Source organism: Gavia stellata, chromosome 6, assembly GCF_030936135.1.
Source record: "Gavia stellata isolate bGavSte3 chromosome 6, bGavSte3.hap2, whole genome shotgun sequence".
Classification (NCBI taxonomy): Eukaryota; Metazoa; Chordata; class Aves; order Gaviiformes; family Gaviidae; genus Gavia; species Gavia stellata.
In genome coordinates, this window is record NC_082599.1 from 11,763,738 (window position 1) to 11,789,107 (window position 25,370).

At 37.9% G+C, this 25,370-nt stretch overlaps 1 protein-coding gene across 4 annotated transcripts in view; it reads left to right on the plus strand.

Moving 5' to 3' along the window:
* Positions 1-25,370, plus strand: part of ZMYND11 (zinc finger MYND-type containing 11) — a 110,182-nt gene that overhangs the window by 73,698 nt on the left and 11,114 nt on the right. Inside the window, exons 4-12 of one of the 4 annotated variants that reach the window (XM_059818490.1) lie at positions 4,931-4,975; positions 7,709-7,870; positions 16,939-17,016; positions 17,416-17,508; positions 18,984-19,071; positions 20,275-20,330; positions 21,045-21,122; positions 21,663-21,781; positions 23,617-23,824. In XM_059818490.1, the coding sequence (XP_059674473.1) occupies positions 4,931-4,975; positions 7,709-7,870; positions 16,939-17,016; positions 17,416-17,508; positions 18,984-19,071; positions 20,275-20,330; positions 21,045-21,122; positions 21,663-21,781; positions 23,617-23,824 (927 nt within the window). The remainder of the gene's footprint in view (positions 1-4,930; positions 4,976-7,708; positions 7,871-16,938; positions 17,017-17,415; positions 17,509-18,983; positions 19,072-20,274; positions 20,331-21,044; positions 21,123-21,662; positions 21,782-23,616; positions 23,825-25,370) is intronic. The other 3 variants (XM_059818492.1, XM_059818491.1, XM_059818493.1) reach the window with 3 other exon arrangements.

Sequence of the window (25,370 nt, forward strand, 5' to 3'; positions counted from 1 at the left end):
TGCCTAGGTAGTTGTGAGGATGTATGAAGTCATAATTGCTTTGGATTTCTTTGTGATAAAATGCGAGTAATGAATACCTACAAAGTGCCCTACAGAGTCAGTTTATGGAAATCCATTTTCAAGATGAAGCCCAGGTCATCAAAGGAAAGGATCTATAAAGGCAGCTGATTTGCAATGGACAGATTATCCTGTCTGTAAAAGCACACATCATTGTAGCTACCTGCTGTGGTAGTTTTCTAGAAAAGGAAGGAGAAGATAAAGTGAAACAATTTTCATAAAGGAATTCTAGCTGCTGAAGTCTTTGTGGCTTTGAAGGAAAGGTGGATGCTTGTTTATTTGCTGAGCACTTTTGATGAGCAAAAGCAGTAGGAAAAAAATAGGTACAAAACAGGAGGCTATGTATCTAGTAAATACATATATACAAGGAAACTACTGGGGAGAAAATAAGCTTATTTTGGTGCTGAACTTACTCTAATGCACTACTCTAACATTAAATGTAAAACATGGGATAATCTAAGAAAATTTATCATTGTAAAGCAATCATCCTGATCAAGTATGGATCCTGTACAGCAATGATAAAAGGGAAATACTTTATTAAACAGCTAGCTTACCATTTACTGCCAAGATGGAGAAGTCTTCTGAGCCATCAAGGAATTAATCATGCCTTCATGAAAAGATAAAAGCAAATTCAGTGTGCTACTGAAAACAAGTTTACAGAAGGATTCTTGCTCACTAAGGAATGGATGGAGCCAGGGATGTTGTGGCTTGAAGAGAAGGCTGACCCAAAGGGCAGGAGGAGGACTGCCCTCATAGCAGGCTAGGACCTCTGGTGAAAAACATACACAGTGCATTTGAAAAAATACTGGGAATGGTGTTCCATGACACATTATGTTTGTTCGACCCAGGTAGTATTTGATGCATGCTGGTGTCTGAGTGAAAACCAATACATCTGCCAGAGATCCATGATAAGCTGAAGATTTCTTACTAGCGACTGTACCCAACAAGATATAGCCTGATTAAAAAAGAGGCCAGTGTGCACGTACGAAGTGCACGTTAGTCTTACTCTGAAAAAAAAGGAGTAAGACTCCAATTTGTCCAGTTCTACAGATAAACAGCCACATTCTGTAAAACTCTTATTATAGAGCAGTTACTTGGAAGTTCAACAGTATTGCAAAAGCAGTGGATGGGCAGAGGGAGACGTTTCAAAGCTAAGCACAGTTTAGCATTTCTGCAGTTCTTAAGGGCTCTTACAATTGCTCTTCTCTGAGCCTGTTTTAGACTGTATTTGAATGGGGCACAGATCCTGATATTTACACTTCGAGAGAAGTATTGGTGAACAGACAAATAATTTAAGTTTGCAGTAGCTGTTTACTGCAAATGTGTAAGTAAGAAGCCTTTCCTTCAAGTTTTGTGCTGGAGGACAGGAGTGCACATAGGTAGTGCGTCCCCACAGTGGTTCGTTATATTCGTGAGTCACAAAGACTGCAAAATGCACTGCAAAGTTTTAACAATTATCATGTCTAATCAAGAAAAATCAACATGTCTAATTGACATGTCTAAAGCTCATGTCTAATCGAGAAAACTTTGATGGGAACAGATACTGCCTGAAAAAGACAGAAAGGAACTGATTGATTAAGAATGGAGAATGTGTTTAGAAAGAAATAGATGCTGCTTTGTTTAATGTGAATGGGGGCATAGGTTCCTGCAGCGTACTCTGAGACCTCTTAAGGAGAGGACTCGGAAACCAGAGAAGAGTGATGGTGTGGTAGATACACCCATGCTAAAATGCAGTACCACCACTTGTTATTATTATAAAGGCTTTTCATTTACAGCAGAAAGTTTGAAATATGAAAGATTAAGTACAGAAGATAGGAATTACTTCCCAACAGCAGATGATGATGGATGTAGGTTGCAAAACCTAAAGCAAAATGAAAGATGTGAAAAAAGTAATATGTAATTCTTGTGGGAGGCATTTCTTTCAATGTATCTGTCTACTTGATATGGACTGGTAGTCAACTTTGTTGGATTCCACTGAAGAGTTACTGAAAGCCAACAAAGAAACCTTAACAGCAGAATCCAAGATTTTAAAAGCTTCTCTCTTAGCTGAAGGTGGGAAAATTGAAAGAATTCTGATGTTAAAGCTGATGGAGGTGGGGAGAAGAGAAAGAAGTGTTCCTTATGGCTGTTCCCAAATCCTAAAATACCAGAATCCAGAACATTTGCCTCAGAAATGATATCTTCTAACTGGGCATGGCCTATCCCGTTAGCTGTCAAAGAAATGGGAATTTGAGAAATGGTAGGAACTCATTCATTGAGATCCTTTTCAGTTTTCTACAGGGTTATGAAATAGTCAGGAAAAGATTGCACTAAAGTTTTGTGTTGGTGATTTAAAAATGTCTTGAAATAAATGTAGCATGCAAATACCACTATTTTTAAATAGGTAATATTTTGTAAACGACTTCTTTCTGCTGGCATGGACCTTGTTGCCATTCTAGATTCCACCACTGTGACAGACCAAAAGTATTGTTATGATACAAAGTGGGTGAAATCTACTGGGTATCTGCTAATACTCTTCCTTTAGACTGAAGATGTGAAAACCTGTTTTAAGTTCTGTATCCGCTAGATAGCTGGGGCTATAGGGACTGTTAAAGCACAGACACTACACAGGGCTGGCCTTGAGTTTGAGCACATGTGGGTCTGAATGAAAGTCCAGTCATATGGAAGGAGCTGTGTGTGCGTGAGTGTGGATGAGAGATACAGAGAAAAACCACAGCCGTGCATAGGTACGCAGCAAAGAAACTCTGGAGAAGCTCTTGAAACAGAATACCTGCCAAAAAAAAAGTCCAAAGAGTGCTATGGGACAAGTGCCACACAGGAAATGCTGGGAACCATGAGCTGCATGGAAAATGCTTTCCTTCATTTGTGTCATACTGAATTTAGGACGGCAGAACTGTATGTATATTATTCATAAATAAACATGATTGCGCCAAAGAGATAACTGACTTACAATTGTTTTTCCCATCTATGTGACCCTTTTTTTTTTTTTAGCTTACTGGTTGGGTCCAAAGGATATCCATAATTTGGATGGTTTGGGAAATCTAGTTCAACAGTGTGAAACCAGCAAATCCCCATAAATGGGGATTTTCATGAATAGAGTTTTGCCTTTTTCCCCCTCCCTTTTCCTCTCTCCACCTGATAGTAGAGTGACTTAATACCGAGTATCTGGGCTACCATTAAGGGACTTGGAGAAAACAGATTAACAGGTAAGAAATGAGCTATGTTAATGGAATATGCATTATAAAAAAGCAAAGTGGTCCTTTTAGACAAAGTCTAAGAAAGGAGGTTTTATTGTTTTCATGTGCTATGCCTACATATCATTTATAGGAAAATAAAAATTTACTAATTGCTTTTACATCTTTTTTTTACCATAATTATGAGCTTGCTAAGGTATGGAAGTGACCTAATCGTTGCAATTGTGACCTCTAAGTTATTGTTAATTTTACTGTCAGTATGTGCTGCACATCTCCTACTTAATGGTATGCTAATTGTACAGCAGGATGTCACATTCTCCAACATACAGATTCCCTATTTCAATTACAGCTAAGTAAATCTCCATTACTAATGAGTAAGCATTTCTTTTCCATGTACATTTGCATTATAATGGACATTTTCTTTATGCATTAAAATTATTCTTTCCTTGACAACAACTATATATTTTATTCTACAGTAAAGGCTACGACATGATGATTCATTCCTTTCTGTTGGGTTTATCTGTATTTAAATTGTCAAATGTTCTGGATAGCCTGACATTTTCTGTCCCATGTTATTTTTCTGTACTTCCAGAATAAATTTATGTATTTGCTTTAAGACAACATACTTAAGACAAATCGCAAAAAAGTAAACTTAAGTGTCGGTCATAAATTAAGCCATATTTTCAAAATTGTTGCTTTGTTTCATTCATGTTGCTGAGAAATCTCAACTATTTATGTCAGTGTAAAGTGACCTTTATTATATAATATTTGACTGATTTGAATATAAAGAACAAGTGACCACAAGTGACCCATATCACTGCAAGATCCCACTCTGCTTAACAGAGCGTAGCTCCTTGGCTATTAAATACAATCCCCCAAATAGACATTTGCTGCCCTGCTGATGCATGTATCTACAAATGCAATGGGCAGCTGAGTAAAATGAAGGGGGAAGGCCTCCTGTTACATCTGAGCTATGCAGCTTTGCTGCCAAATCTGCTCCCTCTTGGGGGTTGTGGCCAGTCACTGGGTGCCGCTGAACTGCTGAACTTGAGCAGCCGGGCGCTGCTGGCAGAGGATTCCCTTCGTCTGCCAGGGCGGTGACCCAAGAGGCTTTCCCTGCCCTGCGTCAGGAAACGAGGATATTGGCAAACTGAGTCCCTGTAGCAGAGATCGTTCCTTCATTCCGCATGGCCCCGGGGAAACATATCACCTTTTATACACAAATAAGGACTGTGAGTTTTATTGATAAAGTGATAGCTTAATCTTTGATAATATGCAGCAAAGAAGGGGTTGCTTTGATTTTGGTGGGGCCACTCCCTATGCGGTAAATTATGTTTCAGTGATCTTTTTTAGATGCCCAAAGAAAGTTTATGCAGCAAAGAGAGTGCATTAATCATTAATATTCTTGACGATTTTTAAGTTGGCCAGGTGGTGGGTGTGTATATGGGGAAGAAGATGGGTGTTGGGTTCTACATGGGTTATTTTAAAGAAATAGAATGTGGTGAAAGCATTAGGTAGCCTTCCAGAAATGCAGGAGGAAATGTATGGAACCAGATGTTAGAAGTAACAGATTGATTTCCTGGTCACTGTGCATGAATTCTTTCTAGCCTTGTGTATATCCTGATAATCGGATGGCTTACAGTATAGATACAAAGTTTGTTTTGTTTTTATTTTGAAAGGCCTACGGTATGCAGCCTTTTTCCCAGACAGCAGCAAAAAACAAGGTGAACAATTTTTGCACTATGTGGTTTTGAATTCTGTCATATTTTCTATTACGTTTCTGTCTTCCATTAGGATAGCTTAGTTTACTATATTAACCACCACCATCATCCATATCACTTCCAATTCTGAGTTTAGTCTACATTATGTATGTATGTAGTTTGATGATTTTTTCTCTCTCCTGGGGGCTGGAAGTGGTTACTCACATGTTACAGTTCAAGATTTTGTTACAATGGTTGCCCTTTAATCAGTCCTTTTCGGAGTGGCTGATGACACCTGGTGGTGTATTTTGTAAATGCAGACTTAACCGTGTTTGCAGCTGGCGGAGAATTTTGACCTGTCCTACCCCGAGCACTGACAGTCAGAGTTTGAGCTATTTAAATGAATCTGATCTCCTGCATGAAAAAAATGTGTTGGGAGCACATTCTCCTCCCATTCAAACTTATGTAAATCAAGAGAAGCAGTAACATTTCATTGCTGTTGGAGCAAAATTAATGCCTCTGACCTTGCTATTGAAGTCAATAGTGTAGTTGTTCACGAGGGCTATGTACCTTTTTTATTTTCTTTATTAACTTTTTAAATATATTGCATAAATGAATGTTTTATATATACTTCCGCACTAAATATACTGCATTAAACTAAAAATCTTTTCTGTGAAAAACCTGGGTGATTATATTTAGAAATAATGTTGTTTTCAAAACTTTACAGTGTGAATGCTGAAGGAAGCTTCTTCTGGTGTTTTATTTAATGTCATGGTTTCTGGCTTGAGTGTATGATTTTTCTTGCCAGCAAGTATATTTCCGCATGTTTATGAAATTCCACATCTCTTTGCCAGCATATTTCTTAACAATGGAATATCTGGGATATACCAATGAGTAACTGGTATGAATAAAAATTAAGAATCCTGGAATCCTGATTCTGTCGTGAAATTCCCCAGTAGCTGGGACCTATTGGGGTCTTCTCAGTTTTTATCTTTTTCTTGCTTAATTGGCCCTTTACTGCCATCTGATTTTTTTTTTTTAGTTTCATAAAGAAGATAAGTATTAGACTTAATATGAAAAATATAAAGCAATGCTTTATGCTGATTTTTCTCAGTCTACAAGGAAATCATTGACAATGCAGTATCTTTAGTTGTTTCTAAAATATTGTAATGAAAGGGCTCCCAAAGTGCACTGCCAAAGGACTTTGTGGAAGGGGAAAGATTTGGTGAAATGAGAATTGTCTTTATAGCCAAATTTGGTGGTATTATTATGCCATTCTGAGATATACAGAATTGGCAAGTAAAATTAAAGGAGGAGAAATGATAGAAGAGTCAAGTTACACTGTTAATGTGAACAACAAAGGAGGGCAAAGTTCTGAGTTCAAAAATCATTGCTTAAGGGTTGTTTGGGGTTTTTTTCCCCCTAAACTTACTGCCCCTGCAGTCCTGCATTCATGGTATATAAACTTCAGTGTAGGCAATCTGGGTTGAGGCTGTCCCTAAATCTCTTATATTCATGGGGGCTCTGGTCAGATGAATTATGTAGACAACATGGCTGCTCTTCAGCATAAGGGACTGGAAGTGCCACTTCTGTGTAGCACTTCTTATGCTGCTCTGTTGGAGGAGACCTCTCACACATGGACTTAAATGACATAGTTCCCAGGCACAGGAAAATGAGAATCGGACAAATGCCGGTTCTGGCAGTGGTGGGAATTGCTAACTCCACCTTTACAACATGACGTTAAAAATAGCTTGATCGGATTTTTATCAAGATAATTTATTGAAGAATAGGAGTAATTTTTTCAGAGATCTGAACCCATTGAAAAGTGACATTTGACATGAAAAGGCATTGGGAGTTTTATCTGAGACATGACAGTTATTTTGTCTTCCAAGTGGAGGGAAAAGTGTGGCATGTCAGATAACAAACATAAACATATAACGGTGGCCACTGGCAATTCTCTCTGGTTTTAGTACTATAGATTCCTAGAGCAAAATTCTGCCTCCAAATTATATGCATGCTGCTCTCATTTACTTCAGCAAAGCTTGTGCACATGTTTCAAAGGTCAGAATTTGGCCGTTGGGGCTGAATTTTCAAGGAAGAGTGTATTAAAGACATCTGTGCATCAGCAGAACCATATCATTTGTAAGCCTAGTGCTATTGGGCACTGCAAGTGAAACATTTTCTATACTTTGAATTGCATTGGGATTGCTTAGCAGCAACATTTCTTGCAGTAATAGGTCGATGATTTCATTTATTTCTTGTAAGTCAACACTTTGATATGGAAAAGCTGTCAGTTTTAAGAGACTAAAGACTGGAAGGGCCACCCTTCAGAAAATTACAGTTGAAAATATAGTGTAACAATCAAAGCAGGGGGAAATAGTCCAAGGAAATAGGTATGGTCTGTTGAGGTGCACAAACTTGTTTGTAGTCTAATACAGAGAGGTCAACAAGCGTTTTACACAAAGGTAGAAAACAAACCCACTTTTCATTGTGGACAGAGCTCATATTTGAAATTGTTACTAATCAGACACTTGAAAAAACTAAAACTTGGCATTCATATTTTATTGGAGTTAGTGTGTATTAAATTGATGAAGATCTTTAAGCATGTAGGTTTTCCCCTGTTTTTGAAACATTATACACTTCTTAAAATGTTTATAATGTCTAATTGCTGCTGGATTTCAAGACATATCAATTTTGTTCTTAGTTCCTGCAGATTTTGACAGAATGTCATACCAAAATATTTTGTATTTTTTGTAGGACTGGGAAACAGAAAATCATGACTGGTATTGTTTTGAATGCCATTTGCCTGGAGAGGTGTTGATATGTGACCTGTGTTTTCGTGTGTATCATTCCAAGTGTTTGTCTGATGAGTTCAGGCTTAGAGACAGCAGTAGTCACTGGCAGTGCCCAGTTTGCAGGGTGAGTACCTATGAGATTTCATGTGCTGATTAGAGGATTGATATTCATTAATAGATTCATTAAGGTGTCCAGATGGTCTGGCCAGGTTAATGGATAAAGAACTGAATATTGAAATGATGGTACATACCTAGAGCATCTATACAGAGATACCAAAATATGGTGCATGTAGCAGATGGTCATTTTTGAAGACTCCAGCAAGTTTTACTTATGCATTTGAACGCACACAGTATACTGTGTGGGAATGTGTGTACGTATGTATGCCACGTGTGAATGCAGTATATTGTGGAAATCTTCAACATGAGTAAACAAATCACTGTATAAGATGCTACTGTTTTTACTTAACATCATTTTAATGAATCATAATGTAATTTTTTTGTATTTTAATGACTGCATTCTTAATATTTTATTGGAATCATATTTTACATTATAAAGCCACAATCATGTTACTGATGAGGGCAGTATCAAAAAATATGGGGTGAAATCCTGCTTCTCGTTTACTAATGTGGATTCTATTGGTGCTAAAAGGCCAATCTGGATTTCACCCATAGCATCCATATCTATATTGCTTTTTCTTTAAAATCACTATTTTTATGAGTATGGTAGGGAGACAGCAAAGAGTATTTTTTATATACTTTCCAAGAATGAGCAGGTATGTTAACATGTCATTAGAAGACTAAACATTCTAGTCAGGATGGTGCTTACTGGTACCTGGCCTTGATTCAACCAGATACATCTTAATGTTGTCATCTCTGCGTCACCTTCCCCAATGGAGCACATTCCTAGGCCTCCTTAAATGGAGGCAATAATGCGTATGAATTTTAAGATAAAATTATTGCTATAGAACGGCATAAAACTGCCAGTTGCACTCTGCTTTGGATTGCTGGAGGGAGAGGAAATTCCCTTGCTAAAAGCTTAGATCTGGCTGTAGAGCAGCAGACTGACCTTCAGATGATCTGTGCTGCAAGGAATGTAAGGGTTCAGGCGCTTCATAGTACGGAGAAGCAGTTTTTTAAAACACGTGGATTGTTTTGTTTCAAAACAGTGCTTTCTGACTGCCTGTTACCTTAGAATCAGTTGTAAAAAACCTGTTGCCAGTTGCCTCAGATTGGGAGCTCTTAGGCTTTAGGGAAATAGCAAGAAAATCGAGCCTGCCTCAAGGAAGTGGAAAGGAATGAAAAAGAAATAGTGGCAGGGAAAAAACAGTTAAGAATAAGGATATGTACTGTATCTCTCCATATTGAATTGCTAGCATTTAGTTTAGCTACTCAATATTCCCTCTGTTAAAAACAATGACCACATATATGTGAATTACTTTCAGATTTTTAAATAAATCTCTAATAGTTGTTGGTTCTCGTAGTAAGTATTGATAGTTACTATAAATAGTTACAATTAGGTAAACTGGATCTAGTCTCTGCTCTAGTTTACCAAAAATTCTAGATGACAGCTGGTGAGAGTAAGGGATGTAATGATTTAAGCCACCTTGTATATGAGGTGGCTTATAACATCTATCTTGTAACATGGATGTCGTCAAAGCGGAATACTGAATCATTGCATGAAATATGCACAGATGCGTAGGGTGGTCAGCTTTGAGATCAGTTTGACTTTCATCCTGAAGTCTTGAAATCCTTTATGGCAATGATATTAAACAAATGTTTACCTTGAAAAAAATCCTGTGAAACTCAGACTGTGTGCACTGTGTCTGTCCTGCATACTGGTTCCCCTTTTTGTTATACAAAGACTAAAGAGAGGTTTTGGGGGCTCTTAAACACTTCCTGCCCAAGAGATCTTTGGCTTGCTCAGTGCCTCAGATGAGGATCAACCTATTTTTGAGACTATTGCCATTTTGAATGGCATCCTTTTTCCCCCTGTGCTGGCAGGTCCTACTTTCCTTGTAATTAATCCAAATCACTTCAAGCCCTAATTCTGCAAACTTGGACTAAGGAGGTTTGCACTGTCCCTGGAAGCAAGGGAGAGGTCTAGTTTGGCATGAGAATTAGCATCCTTGTGTCACGCTTCAGTATTCTTCTGCTACTTTCCTCCCACCTTCCTAGGAACTGACTGCTCTAATTTTGTTTTAAAAGCAAGATAGAGGCCTATATTCAAAAAAGTATGGTAGTTTAGAGAGCCCTGGCTGATGTCCAGAGGACATAACAGAGCTTAACTATCTTGCATAAGGGCAATGGGATTTATTTTGCATTATCAGCAGTAAGTATGTATGTTCAAGAAAAGTAATAGCTGGGATAAAGATATGCATATGTTTTCATACTTCATTCTTGTAACTGGACATCGCAGTTTTCACCTGGGGATTTCCAAGCTCTTTACAAAGGTGAAATAAAAGTATGTTTGAAACCTGATATATTGGAAGAAATAATCTAAGAACATTTCATTCTTATGTAAAGATTGCTTCTGTAATGCTGCCAAGGTCAGCAAGCCTTTGGATTATTCATTTCACAATTGCTGGTTGTACTAGTTCAATCAACCTGTGCAGCTTTATCTTGCACACTTGACTACTCAGAAACATTTTATAAAGGGCATTGCCAAGGATTTGTTCATAACTTTAAAGTATTTTTCCTCCCATAACGTTTATAACAGTCCCTTGCAAACCTTGCTCTGAACTCTGTTTCCCTGCTGGTGGTTTTTCTCCACTGCATCCATAAGCAAGAGAGTCCAGTTCCTGGCTATTTTTTTTAACTTGACCATACCAATCTGCCTATTTTGTACCCTACATAATCCTCAGCAGGAGTCAAGAGTCAAACAAAGTTCAATTCAAACCACATTGCAGTGACTGAAAATTTTTCCTGACTGCTGCCTAATCATTGTCTTCAGTAAAATAAATTGGAATTATCAGCAAAATTCCTGGTAGACAGGTCAGAAGAGAAAGAATATTGAATGAACTTAGAGATTACATTCCCCACTACTGGAATAGTCCATTCCAGACAGGGTTAGTCAACTCAGTCTCTGAAGGATGCAGGAGACTTGTACATTTATTACTGCTCTTTGGTTAGATAAAAGGAGAAAATGAATTTTCTCCAGCTGTTAATTTAGCTCCTAAAGACTACAGAAAGTACTGCAAAATTACTAGGGGTTTATTTGGGGGGGGAATAAATATACGCAAAAATCTGAATAGGAGAATATCGATCACATGTTGGGGTAACCAACTATTATTATTTCTTTTTTTAAAAATTTGAATTTTAAAGTAATTTTATAGAAAGGCAAAGTTATGCATGGTGACATATAGTTTGTCCCAGAGGAATAGATTTTGATTTGTGAAACAAAAAGAATTATTAATGTGGTTTCACTTGACTCTTAAATTTTTTAGTCATCTGATCAGAGATTGATCTTCCATGCATGTGCTTTGCAAGGAATTATAACCAATTTACCTATCATAGTGGGTGTTTCAATATTTCTGGGTTTTATATATATGACAGTAAAGTAAACTATAGAGCTTAAGATATTAAATGCTGTGCTGATAAATATTCTATAAATAGGCTATTTCTGAGTTCTGGTACTGTACTAAGCATTTCATAGAGTACAAAAAAATACACCATCATGCAGTTCACAATCAACATTAGACATAATTTGACAAGTGAGAATGACAAACAGTAGAATGTTAGAAGCACAGAAAGATGAAGGTTACTTAAGTGAAGTAACTCAAGTACTTAGATCAGGGGGTTTTAGGTACCAGCTGTCAGTCAAGATGGTTAATGTAAAATACAAGGAAGGAAGAAAGAATATGGCTCTATTGACTTACTTTATGGGGTGTTATGGTAGAAGTTTGTTAGATAACTGTGTGATGAAACATATTCTATAAACAGGATTTGGTATAATCACACAAATAATAGCCATGGATTGGTGGGTTAAGGGAAGTTCTAGTATAGGACCGATATTAGCACCACCCGGTTCAAGTGTGCAGAGCTCACACCTGGGGAGGTGTTAGTGCTTGGCAGGTCCCTCGCATTCACCTTGCAGCCATATGCACCCTTGAGTAAATCAGGGAGCTGGCAGAACTGGGCACTGCATAGGGTGTATTTAATAAAGTATAAAGGAATTTGTCCACAGCAGTGAGAAAACTGGGAAACATCCACTTAGAGCCTCCTACCACCTTCTCTGTACATGTAAAAGCATATTTAATTCATATGATGCTTCATATTCAGAAGGTGCTTAATGCAAGTAGAAACCAATTTGTGGATTCAGCTGTAACATTTCCAAAAGCACCTAATGCTTTGAAAAGTCTAGTTTAACTGTATATGGTCTTGAAAGAGGCAGGTCTTATGCCATATTCTGCTCATGCAGATGCTTTTCTGTATGCTGCTTAGGGCATACAGCGCACTGGATGCTCTGAGAACCATCCCATGGGCCTGCATACCTTTCTTAATAGTACAGGAAACCTGAAGACTAGAGGGTTTGGGAGTTTGAGAGGGTGGCAGAGCAGTAAAGCTTTCCATATGTAGCACCAAATTCCTCTGGAAATTTAAGCCCTAAAAAAATCCAAGGGCCGGTGGGTAAAGCAAGGAGTTTCTAAACAGCAGTGGTGAATGTATGTTAGACTCTTGCACATAGTTTCCCTCTGCAGATAAACCCCTGGAAACCTGAATTGCTTCTGAAAATGGAACTGGTGCCTTAGAAGTATGCATCTGTCATTGAGCAGCCTTCAGCTAATCCATCACTGAACTGAAATGAAGCTCTTTGATGTGTGTATGCACATGACAGTTGAGGGAGGAAGGGAAAAAAAATTTTGTTAATGGGAGATTATAGGGAAACCTCTTTACATGGAGAAAATGTAAGTGAAATGCTTATAGCTAGACAGAATGCTGGGACTAACACCTTGCATTTCTTAGAGTTTCTCTATTTTTTTTTTCAAATGAAAGATTGCAGCAACTGCAGCATAGTGACCATTGTCACAGAGAGCTGAGAGCTATATGTTAACTCAGGGTGCAAAGGGTAGTCATTTCCATCTTAAACAATGCTACTGCAGGATAGAGTGTTTCTTGGCAGTACCTCTAACTCATGTGGTTCGTAAAGTTTTGTGGTGAATTCCTGCACTATAAGCATGTCAGAATTGCTAAATAAGTCACACCTGCACAGTGCAATATGTTGCTACCCTCTTTAACAGCTAAGCAGTATTATTAATCTGGAATATTGAATACAAAAAGCAATGTAAATCCAACCTTCAGGTATCAGCTTCTAAGAAATAGATGGGCCACAGAGCACAAGGCATATTAAGGTATTTCCTGCACCCACAACCAGAGTTAGGTTGCAGCTTTGACCTTCCACCTACCAGATCTCATTAATCTTGTACAAGAGGATTGCTATTGTGAAGGTTATTACTTCACTCCTACATCCCCTATGTAAACATGTATGCCTGACCAAGCCTTTCATTTTACTGTGATTCAAAACAGAACGGTCGCAGATTTCTCTAAAACCTGGTGTGACTTAGGAATCATCCTTGTTGTGGGTTAACTCTGGTAGGCAGCTGAGCACCACATAGCCGCTCTCTCACTTGTCTCCCAACTAGCCAGAGGAAGAGAAAAGGACAAGTAAAAGCAAGAAAACTTTTGGGTCGAGATAATAATTGTTTAATAAGTGAAGAAATGGAAGAAGAGAGAAAGAAAACAAAACCAAACAAGTGATGCAAAGGCAATCACTCACCACCCTCCATGGGTAGACTGATGCCCAGCCAGTTCCGAGCAAAAGATGGCTAACCCCCTTAAATTCCCTCCTCTCCCTTTCTGTTGCTGAGCATGACGTTATACGGCATGGACTATCTCTTTGGTTAGTTCAGGTCATCTGCCTGGTTGTGTCTCCTCCCAACCTCTTGTGTACCCCCCAATCTGTTCACTGTGGGGGCAGGGTGAGAAACAATGAAGGCCTTGACACTGTGCAAACACTGTTCAGCAAGAGCTAAAACATCAGTGTGCTATCAACACTGGTTTGGTCACAAATCTAAACCACACCACCATATGAACTGCTATGAAGACAATTAACTCCATCCCAGCCAGACCTAGTACAATCCTATATAAAGATGATATATCCTACAGGTATAAAGATCCTGATAATCTTTTGGGGATTGAATCTTAGCACTCTCCTTGAAAGAAACTTGTGCTTAAACAAGGTTTGCAGTAGCATATCTTAGTAGATCTGACTGTGGGAAAAGATACACCATCGATCTTGCCACTTTTACAGATTCACAAGCCACCATCACTGTTTTCGTTTCGCAGAAGTAGGAAATTAAAAAACCCAATTTTAATTTATACTTGCTTCTATATCACTCTGGCTCTAAAGGGACCTGCAAGTGGGTATATTTTCTTGTGTCAGAGCAATATAAATAGATTTTATGCAAATCATATCCCCCATCTAGTATTATCAACTTTCTTGCTTTAAGCGGCTCTAGGTTGACTTCTCTGTGAACACTACAAGTCTTCAAAATACATAATAGGGTTTTTTTATTAAAAAATAACACATTTTCCATTATAGCTTCCAAAGAATGTGTGACTCGTACCTCCTAAAGGGCTAATCTTTGTTGAAAAGTGAATGAAGCAGTTGGATTATAACTTGCTTTCTACAAAGGGTGAGCAACCTTGCCATATAAAGACATTTTGCTGGCTCATAGGCTCCGATTCCCTAAATTCATTACCTTTCAACATTTAGTAGAGGAACCTGGAGATCAAATTTTTCTTAAAATAAATCAGTGTAGGGAATTAAAGGAAAAGTGGAGAACTTCAAGTTTGCCTGAACTGGCAAGTTAATTATATCACTTTCATTGGTGCTTAAGATGATATTAATTGCTGACATCAATAACGATACAAAGTCAGCTATCTATCTTTTCTTAAGATCTGAAGGATAAGACTGTAAACCATCTATCTTAACACAGTCTCTTACAAACTGTCTTGCCCAGCAAGGCATGAAAAATGGTTCACACGAATTCTGAAATACTTTCAAAGGATGATAAATTCAGAACTATGTCAGAAATAAGAGGTGTAGAAGGACTAGTCAGTGCAAGTAAATTTTATTGTGTCCTACTAATTTTCATCTTTTAAAATGCTGTGACATTAGCAAGCATACAGCACTAACACACAGTGCCTAAAATGACAAAATGACAGCAGTGTTTCATAATGTAGATAATTTAATGCACATTTGGGTTTGCATTTGCAGTAGCAATGTTGGCTTATGCAAAACTGAATAGGTGAATTGAATTCCAGCAGAATGCCCATTCTCATGGCAGACAAAATAAAACATGAATATACAGAAGGTGATTCAGACATACAGCGCAGGGTAAAATTCTGTCTTGTTCCAGAGTTTGGAAGGAAGGTCAGGGAACCATTAATATTATGAAAATAATGCTTAAATGCACTGTAAGCATTAGAAAGACCTGGTGCTGGCCCTTTCCACAATAGTGAGTTTTACCCTACAGTGCTAGTGTCCTGTCAGGAAAAAGCTATAGTGTTGTTATGCATACTGTAGTATCTATATAGGTTCATGACTGAACTGATATTTCAGCATAGTTTGTAGTGATTCTATGCATACTGTTAAGCAATCAAATAAACAGCTTCACTGGTAGTGCTGTGTACAATTTTGATTGAAGAAGGAGGTAGGAAGTACAATCCTGAGATTTATAGGTTGCACAGTTGCTGTAGCACAAGGGCCAGCCTGTGATTTTCAGTGTCTTCCAGGAGTAATATAAGCAGAGGAGACACAATCAAATCCTATCACTTTTTTGCGCTAATGTATAATTTTTACTCTTGCCAAGTAAATATGTAAAAGTAGTTGCTCTGTACTCAATGTGTCTGCTCCCTCTATATGTTCAGAGTCATATATAAGTAATTCATTAAAAAATAGCACTCTTCTAGTGATTAATAGTTCATAAGCCTCATACCTCTTTTAGCTACCTATTAGGACATGGATTCTGTTTTTCCTTGTGTTTGTGAAGCAACAGTCATCTGCACAATTATGTGGTTCTTGCTAAAGACCACCAAAATTTGAGGATGCAGGTGTAACTGAGCCAGTTTGGTCCACACAGTTTGCATACAGGTGGTGATATGAGGCACGAGAAGGGGAGAACTCAGCTTGGCACTCAGTGCATTCGAAGGTGTGAGGAGGAGTAAACATTTTTGCAAGAGATATGAGCAGTTAGAAATCACTTTGGGATAATAAACCTGGAACTCATGCTGTTGTTTCACTGTGCTTTTGTTTTGGAGAACTAGTGTAGACATGAGCAAGGAGGAGATAACACTTTTCAGCTAGCTGTTGTAAGGCCATGCAGAACTGTGCACAGCTGCTGTGACCTGGAATTGGAAAGGCTGGTTTGTAAGAGCATGCTAGGCATTTGCAGAGAGCCACCTTCTCTTTAACAGCACGTTTTCTGTATGCAGTGCTTCCCACTAGGCTGGATTGACTTTGAAGGGTGGCGATAAGTCTCTATACTAGTCTAATATGAGGGTGAAAAACTCTGGATCCTGAACTGCTAAAAAGGAGCAGTCTGTGTTCCGGAATCTGGATTAGATTTTGGGAAGGAAGAACCACAAAAATCAACAACTGCTATGTTTCTCAAGCAGTAAAAAGTGCTCTGAGTTTTTACTGGCTAGAGCCTATTTGACTTCCTCCTAGACGGTGTCATTTTGTCTAGTAAGCACATAATTTGTAGATGGTACAGGATATTCTTTTAAAAAGAATTTCTTATTTTACCAAAAATATTAATGCCTTGCTAATAAAAAGACCCTTAAATAAATTTTAAACTGCTCCCTAAAATGCCTTTATTCATTGTTTTGTTCTAATTAGACACTTTTTTACATGAGAGGTTTTGACAAAGTATTATGGATACAAGTGGAAATAAAACCTGTAATTCTTCTGTAGCTGAAGTCCTCAGCCCAGACATAATTCAAAGCAACATATATAGTTATTGTGATGTGTTAGTGTTACTATTTCCCAGAAAAGATTTTCCCTAAAAAACTGTGTGATATGTGATTCAAAGTTACCTTTTCAAATAATGTTGTGATGCAGAAAAAAGTTTTATTGACTGAATCTTGAAGTCAAGTTTAAAATAATAATATGATCTTGTTTTTCTTTGACAGAGTATCAAGAAGAAAAACACAAGTAAACAAGAGATGAGCACATACCTGCGATTCATAGTCTCTCGCATGAAGGAGCGGGTGAGTCTGAAACAGGGAAGTTTATCAAAGTGTTAGGTTGCACTGTAGATGATGCATTGCAGTTGGCTGTGTGTGACTGTGCAGGGAGGAGGGCTACGAGAGGGTGTCATTTTATTTCCCTTGTCATAAGCGGTGTGTGTATTTCAACATACACTTACCATGTCTGATTGCTCGGATTATTATTCTGGCAGGAGTAGTTTATGCCATGGGCCTGTGGCTCCTGAAATGGACATTTTTCAGGTTTGAGACACATGTAATCTGTCAGACTGTGGATCTACAGTTTGGCCGTGTGTATTCCCCACCTGAAATATTCCAAACTATTGCATTTTTTAAAATCTTTTTTGGTGTTTTAAGCAGATTCTAAATGCAATAACTTACACTGTCTCATGGTCCTTTCAGGCTATAGATCTAAACAAGAAAGGGAAGGACAACAAACACCCAATGTATAGAAGGCTGGTGCACTCAGCTGTTGATGTTCCTACTATACAGGAGGTAGAGTGACTTGCTTTCTAACTTCCACGTTGTTTATGGTGTCTTTTAACAGTGAAGATGAACCTTAAGGACTAAAGCACTAATCCTGTTTAATTCTCCTCATGATCAGTATTTCAGTATTGTACCCAGCATTGGACATGGGAGCTTAAAATTTGAAACTTTTCTTCTTAAATAGGTAACTGAGTAAAACCATTTTGAGTGGTGCCCAGTTTTCAGACGTAGAGTATCCTCGATTCCTTTTGTAATAAGGTTTTACTTGGAGCTGTAGGTAGCTGAAATCTTTAGAGAAAGTAGCCTTTATCTAAGTCACTGAATATGGACTTGAGTGCCCATGTTTGCCTACGTGGCCCAATGTTTTTGACCACATTCCAATTTTAGTCATTAAGGCCTTGTGTAGGTGGCAACTTTATAAACTTCTACATGATTCATAAAGAACCAATCCTTTTGTTGAACACAAAAAAACAAGACTCACTTAAAACATCTGTTTTGCATTAATAGTTCCAAAAATAAAGTACTAGTAAATATGTTGTCCTTTTTTTCTGAACCAAAGGTCTGACCATGACTCATGTAAATCAACTGCACATGACCAAAATGAACAGCATATTCATCTTTATTCATTGCTGCAACAGGATTACTATGCAATGCTGTAGTATATATTGCCCTTTACAACCATAGATGTGAAAAGCCTTTGTTTTATCATTGTTATTGAAACATATGGATAGACAATAGTTTCACTGGCAGTTTTGGGGACCAAAACTACTGGCTGGCTTGAAGTACTGGCAACACTGGTTGAGCCTGAAAATAGGACAGGCCTTCCTTTCACTGTGTCACCTTCACCTTCTTCCACAGAAGGTCTTTTGGCCTTAACATCCTGAAACTGATGATGTTTTGTTTGATGATGGGAATTCTCATAGGTGTTCTTGAGAGAGCACATCTGAAAATGCTGCATTCCTTAGCAGACAAAAAACCATACTAGGAAAATGAACTGCATGGCTTCATGTAGGCATTTGTTATGAGTTTGGAAGACTAAGACGATCAGCCTTCATCAGAAAACACTGACTGTCACATGAAGATCCTGGAAGTATAAAGGCAGTCAACATTGATTTGAAACTAGCTGGTATCTTAAGGTACAAAATCTTCAGTTCAGGGAATATATTTTAATTTGAACAAGTGTTCTGGGCCACACCTTATGATGAAGCTACTCCTTGTTATAACCAACAGAATGTTTTTTTTAAAACTTAGTCAAGTATTAAAGTACCTGGTTTACTTCTGGGCATTGCATAAAGAGACCAATGCAGCCACTGTTCAGGTACTAACAAACCATGTCAAAAATTTGTAAGTATTCCTTCTGTATGCAGGAAAGGCAGTGTCTGATCTGTGTTGCATAATGCAGATTTCTGTGAAAGCTTCTCTGCACAAAACAGGTACAGCACTTTAACAGTTTTTTTCACAGTCCTGTGTTTTCTTTTGCATAGAAAGTAAATGAAGGAAAGTACAGGAGTTATGAGGAGTTCAAAGCAGATGCTCAGCTGCTTCTACACAACACAGTGATTTTCTATGGAGGTAAAGTACTACATTTACTGATTGCTTTATTTGATTTATCTTTATCTGTAGGAAACTCACAAGTTCAGGATTGAATTTGGTGTTAGATAATCTTAAGTGTGGATGAGGTCATTTGAGAGCCCTTAAAAATCGAAGTAAGCTGCAAGAGGACTTTGCAGGGTCTTTTCTGGCCCACCTACTTTTTTCATCCTCTCTGGCTAAACCTGTTAGTGGGAATTTGCACCTTTGCCATCCTGTTTCCTCTGCAGCCTAAGTCATAAGTCAGTCTATACTGCAGATTTCTGCCAGTATACATATGTTGTTCTAGGATGGAAAGAGATCTGATCTCTGATGTGCTGTGGCAGCAGAAACATGTACTATAGACACATATTGTTCACCCATGGGCAATATCTGCCATATTATGACAGCAAATATAGCTACATTCACACTAGAATTGTCTTGCTGGTGCAGTGTGTGGAGGTACAGCCATCAGAAAAGCTGCCAGCTGCTGGGAAGGTAGTAAGTGACTGTTTGATATGGTGGGACAGTCTGATGAGAAGTGGAAAAACACCACCACTGCATCCAGAAGCTACAGCCAGGCCCTGTAAGAAGGTTCTCTAGACCCATCATTTCAGGATGGACGTGGTTCTCCCCTGCAGATATGGCCCACAGCAGGGACACTGGGAGGAGGGTGGAACCAGTCTATTTGCCGCATCAGAAGATCCACACTGTTGTCGGTAGGGAGAGATGTGAATGTGCTAATAGAGAAATACAGAGATGTAAAGGGAAACACATAGTGATAAATAGTCTGTGAAGCATTATTCTGAGCAGAAATACTTATGTGATTGCACCAGTGTTCCTGTCCACTGGTGACAGCAGAGAGCCATGGTTTAGGACAATTGCAGTGTGTCATTAAGACATTAGCAGAGATACTGGATCCATATTAAGAGCAACCCTGTCTCCCTGCTGCTCAGACATGTATTTGTATTGTTCAGTTTAAAAGCTCCCAACGGTATTTTTGCATATAAATATGAAAGAGAAAACAAATATAGAGCTGATTGTTAGAAAATTTTAAATGGAAGGGTTATCTAAGTGACTAAAATATGGTTTGTATTCTCAAGCAAGACAATTATAGCATGAAAGTCATAGTAATGACAGCTGCAAATCTTTGCGAGCACTGTGATCACACTGTGATTGTTCATACCATTTATTTTTAATTTATAGTGGACAGTGAACAAGCTGATATAGCGAGGATGCTTTACAAAGACACATGTCATGAAGTAAGTAGTACCAAGTAACCAAGATGTAGACATGATACTTGATTTTCATTTCAGAATCTAAGAAAATTATTCTTCATATTACAAAAATAAAAAGGGTGTGAAGTTTGTTATAAATTTTCCCCTAGCTTTCTAACAGCTGATTCAGAATTCCTTTTTCTTTTTTTTTTTTTTTCATCTAGACTATCATTTGGAAAATACCTATATTCAAATTTTAGTTTTGAAAATAATCTAATAATACATAATTGGACTAGAAATAATTGTACTTGCTAATATAAATTGAACCTGAGGTGAGACTCCTACCAAATTCTGTAATTGGCATTGAAACATTTCTCAACATTCAGAGATGAAAAAATAAAGCTAGGGGAGCTGTCACACTTTCTCCATTTGTACAGTTGAATTACTTCTTTCAGAATGTATTTTAAATACTTGATGAATTTAAAGAACTATTCTTTGCATTTTAGCTATAATAAATCATTAAGAGTTGAATTATTCTCTTCCCTCTGCCTTGTTTTTCTGAAACATGGATAACGTGCAGCTTATCTTTCATCCACTCTCAGCTCACCTCAGTTTCACACCTCTAGTTTGCACAGACAGTAGTAACTCCACCAAATTAGCAAGCAGGTCTGAAAAATTTAACTACTTAAGAGAGAGGGATACTACTGAAGTCACATAAATAGGATTTTTTGGGCTTATTTACCTTTTTTTGTTTTTCAGCTGGATGAACTGCAGCTTTGCAAGAACTGTTTCTATTTGTCAAATGCGCGACCTGACAATTGGTTCTGCTATCCTTGCGTATGTTGCTGACACAGATTTTTATTTGTTTGCTTTTCTGTATAAAAACTTTCAGTTTTGGTGTCATTAATGCATTGAATATTCCATTTCAGTAGGCTTGTTTCAAAAGCATGGTTAAGACTCTGTAAGCCTAATTATTTTACACAAGTGAAATGTTGATTGAAGTTCAAAGCTGTAACAATATAGGTTGATAACTTGGTTATCAGCCAGTTACAACAGTCTCACAAGAAAATAAGGAGCTTACAGAAATAAAACTTGGCTCCTGGATGAAGCTGTAAAGACAAGTTTAAGTTCTGGGCTGCTTAAGATCTCTGTTTTCAATAGACAGTTACACCCTTTTCAGACTTTGTATTTTTTTTACTTTGTTCCAAGCAATACATCTAACAGGGAAATATGTATTGTAAGAGGATAAAAATGAAAAAAGCACTAGCATAAACAGCAACCATGTTCTTAATATACTAGCATAGTATTACAGCAAAATATTTGTGGGAGAAATCAATATAATACTTCATATCTAATAATCAATACATTTTTTTCCAGATACCTAATCATGAGTTGGTTTGGGCCAAAATGAAAGGCTTTGGGTTTTGGCCAGCCAAAGTCATGCAGAAAGAGGACAATCAAGTTGATGTTCGCTTTTTTGGCCATCACCACCAAAGGTAATTTATTAATTCCATGTGCTGCTTTTTACAAACAATACTTTAAAGAATTTATCTCATCTATCATGTTGTAAAACTTGGCTCAGCTAGTTGCCAGCATTAGAAAGACTGAATACTTTGCCATAATCGTTTCAGAAAATTTAAAGCTCAGTCTAACACACCCAAAGTTGCCAAGTGGCTCAGAGATTCCCTTTTCACAGTTGCCATAGGGATGTTACCTAATGCCATTTTAATTAAAGAAAGCAAGTGAACTTCAAATGTTTCTTCAATCAGTAGCAGCCTGCTAATCCAGGCCAAGGTGAAAATTGGACAGAAATGTACTCTAACTACCAGCAGTATTGACTTTGTGCAATTTTCTCTTCTGAGCAGACACATGGCAATTTTGTGTTTTAGTAACATAATATACATCACAAATGTTTCTGTCTCACTGCTAGAACATTGACAGAGCTCTTGCTGTGAGCCAGTTTGCAATTTCAGAGAATAACTCTTCACATTGGAAATGTCACTCTTAGAGATCAGCTTTTACTTCCATCTCCAGTTGTTTGTTCAGCATTTGGGGAGGGTTATAGTAGTGTTACTACAGTGGATCTACTGGGTTTTTTTGCTGTTTGATTTATATGCCTATAATGTGAGGAAAGGGGACATGTTCTAAGTAATTCATGGGTTTTGGGAAGGTGGTATATATTGCTGCATCCCAGTAGAGCCTAGACAATTCACTAACAGTGTTTTATGAGACTGTTTATTTAAATTGCTTTTAGTGCAACCTGCACAGTATATAACATGCTTTCATTTGTTATATGAACTACCAAGATTTTATAATAGGCATAAAATGGGTAAAGGATCTTTATTTGTGTCGCAGTCACAGAATTATTTACCTTGAATCTGTTTGCAAATGCAGCTTATCTCATTAGTAGTTTTGGCATTAAGTTCACACTAATAAAGTAACAAGACACTTGTGGGGTGAGGTACTTCCAACTTTTTAAACATGTGCTGATAGAATAGGTAAAATACATTTTACTAGAGTGCTATTGCTTAGTTACTGTCCTGGACTTGTACAAAAGGCCAAATTCCTGATTGGTGTAAATTAGCATTGTTCCCTTAACTTCACTGAAATGAAATTTATATTGCAAGAATTGAGAATCTGGCCTCAGACATTTAATTTGTTACAGTATTTATTCTGTTATGTAGATGTGTGTGGCAGTGACTCTTTTTCTTTAATGTCCAATGCTGCTTGGTATAACCTTTCAAAATGTCAAGAGCTGCCCATCTAATTCTGTGAGGACTCTCTGAAGATATTTAAGAGGACAAAGTACCTTTGGAACCAAGTTACTGGCATGTATTCAGTCCAAAAGAGCGTGACAGTCCCCACATAAGTTCAGTCCTGATAGACAGGGGCCCAGACTACAAAATGTCTCTATTCAAGGTGATAATTTGGTGCATTCCTTGACAGTTTTAGCAAAGAGGTCAAGGGCTAAGTTGGATTGGCATACGAACCTGCAGTAAAGATGTTTCTGTGTCTGACTCAGGGCATTTAGCCAAAGAGCAGGTAGGAGATGTGACTGCTGTTGGTGCTAGGGGAGGTTTGTGGCTCACCATAAATGAAAGAGACTTTCAGCCATAGCACCCACAGCTAACAAGTGCTTATAATAACAAACATCTAACGGTATGCAGTGCATTTTTTTTTCAAATGTGTTGAATATACAAAAATTCTGTGTAAAAAGGAATTGTCAGCGATCGGCTGCTGTGAAAAACTGCTTTTGAAGCCAGTTTCTCAGGTCAAGATCCTTTATCTGTATTTAATGTTTCTGAACCTGTCTGTATTGTGTATTCAAAAGGGCCTGGATCCCCTCTGAAAACATTCAAGATATCACAGTTAATATCCATCGGCTGCATGTGAAACGCAGTATGGGGTGGAAGAAGGCCTGTGATGAGCTGGAACTGCACCAGCGTTTTCTTCGTGAGGGGAGATTCTGGAAATCAAAGAATGAGGATAAAGGGGAGGAAGAGGCAGAGTCAAGTATCTCCTCCACCAGCAATGACCAGGTAAGTGCTGCCACAATGTTAGCAATCGGGCAATTTATTAAAGGGTACAAAGATGATGTATTTTTGATTAATCTACTATTAAATTAGCCTTGTGCTCTATCTGCAGTTTTGTGGTGACAAGAAGAGGGTTCAAAGGCTTATTTTCCCTATGTTTTGTGGCTCAGTAATAGCAAGAATATAGAGTTTTCCTCTTTCCTCAGTTTTCTGGATGACCTCTGGGAAGTTTTAGAATGTTTGTCACCTACAGCACCTTGATGAGACAGACCAAGATTTCTAAAGTTAAATAGGAGTGTTCAAGTTAAATGTCATGGATATCAGATAGACTGCAACATTGCCTTCTTGGACTCCCATCAAGAGAACAGCCCTGTAGCTGTTCAGCCTTTTCACAGCTGGAGTATGTTCACTTTGGACTGTATTCTGTGTTACAGATCCCTGACTAACACCAACCATGACATTTTCAGCAAGTCCAACTAAGGTTAGGTGCAAATGTTGCACTTGAGGACCATGTGACAGCAACTGATTAAAGTCATTAAAAATAATTCTGCAAAACAAGAAAAATTATATTGCTTTAACAAAGGTGAAAAGCAGGAAGGGCCAAGATACAAAACTTTGCATTGCTGTATGGAAATTCCCTTATCACAGCTGAACCTTGCTAGCCATTCATTGTCCAAGAGGGTGTTATATATTCACTATTACTGACTTGGCAGTAAGATTTTCATAGCTTGCAGGATGCTTCTCAGTATTTTTGGCAGCCTTTTCCCTGGCAACATCTTCTTTTCTCATTTAAAACCACTATCCTTCTCTAAGTCTGTATTTTAAAAAATCAACCTGTTTTGACCTTCATTCCTTTGCCCTTTTGTCAAACAGGTCTATCATCCAATTTGTAGCTAAAAACGTAAAACTTGTAAAACTGGATGTTGCTTTAAGGGGATGCTCCTTATCGAAGTGGTTTTAGGTTTTTTTAGCCTGCTTTGCTTAGCTAACCCTTTGTAGCCCCTTTATTTTATGTTGTGTATGCAGTCATAGAATCATAGAATATCTCAAGTTGGAAAGGAACCATAAGGATCATCGAGTCCAACTCCCTGCTCCTCGCAGGACTATCTAAATCATATGCAATGATGTATGATGAAACAGGAAAACGGCCACAAATAATATTTAGGAAACATGACAGAGGCATTTTCCCAGTTTTTCAGAAGTGTCATAGGGTTTAAAGTGTCCATTCGCATATTTTCTGTTCCACCCCAGCTGTTCGTCCTTCAATTGGTTAATGCTTATACCTGTTTCACTGGTTTCCCAGATACAGAAACATAAGAGGAGCTGTCAAACTCAGTGCTCTTCAGTAATCTGCAGTATCCTGTCACTAAAACTAGCTAGTACTGGATGCTTCAAAGACAGGAGTTAAGAACTTTGCTGTAAGCCACTGTAAGATAATAATACCATCCACTTAGATCTCACCCTTGTTCCTATTGCTGGAGGTTGGCTTTTATTCTAAAGCATGAAGTTTCATACCCCTCCAAGCATACAGTTCTAATCAATTATAGCAAAT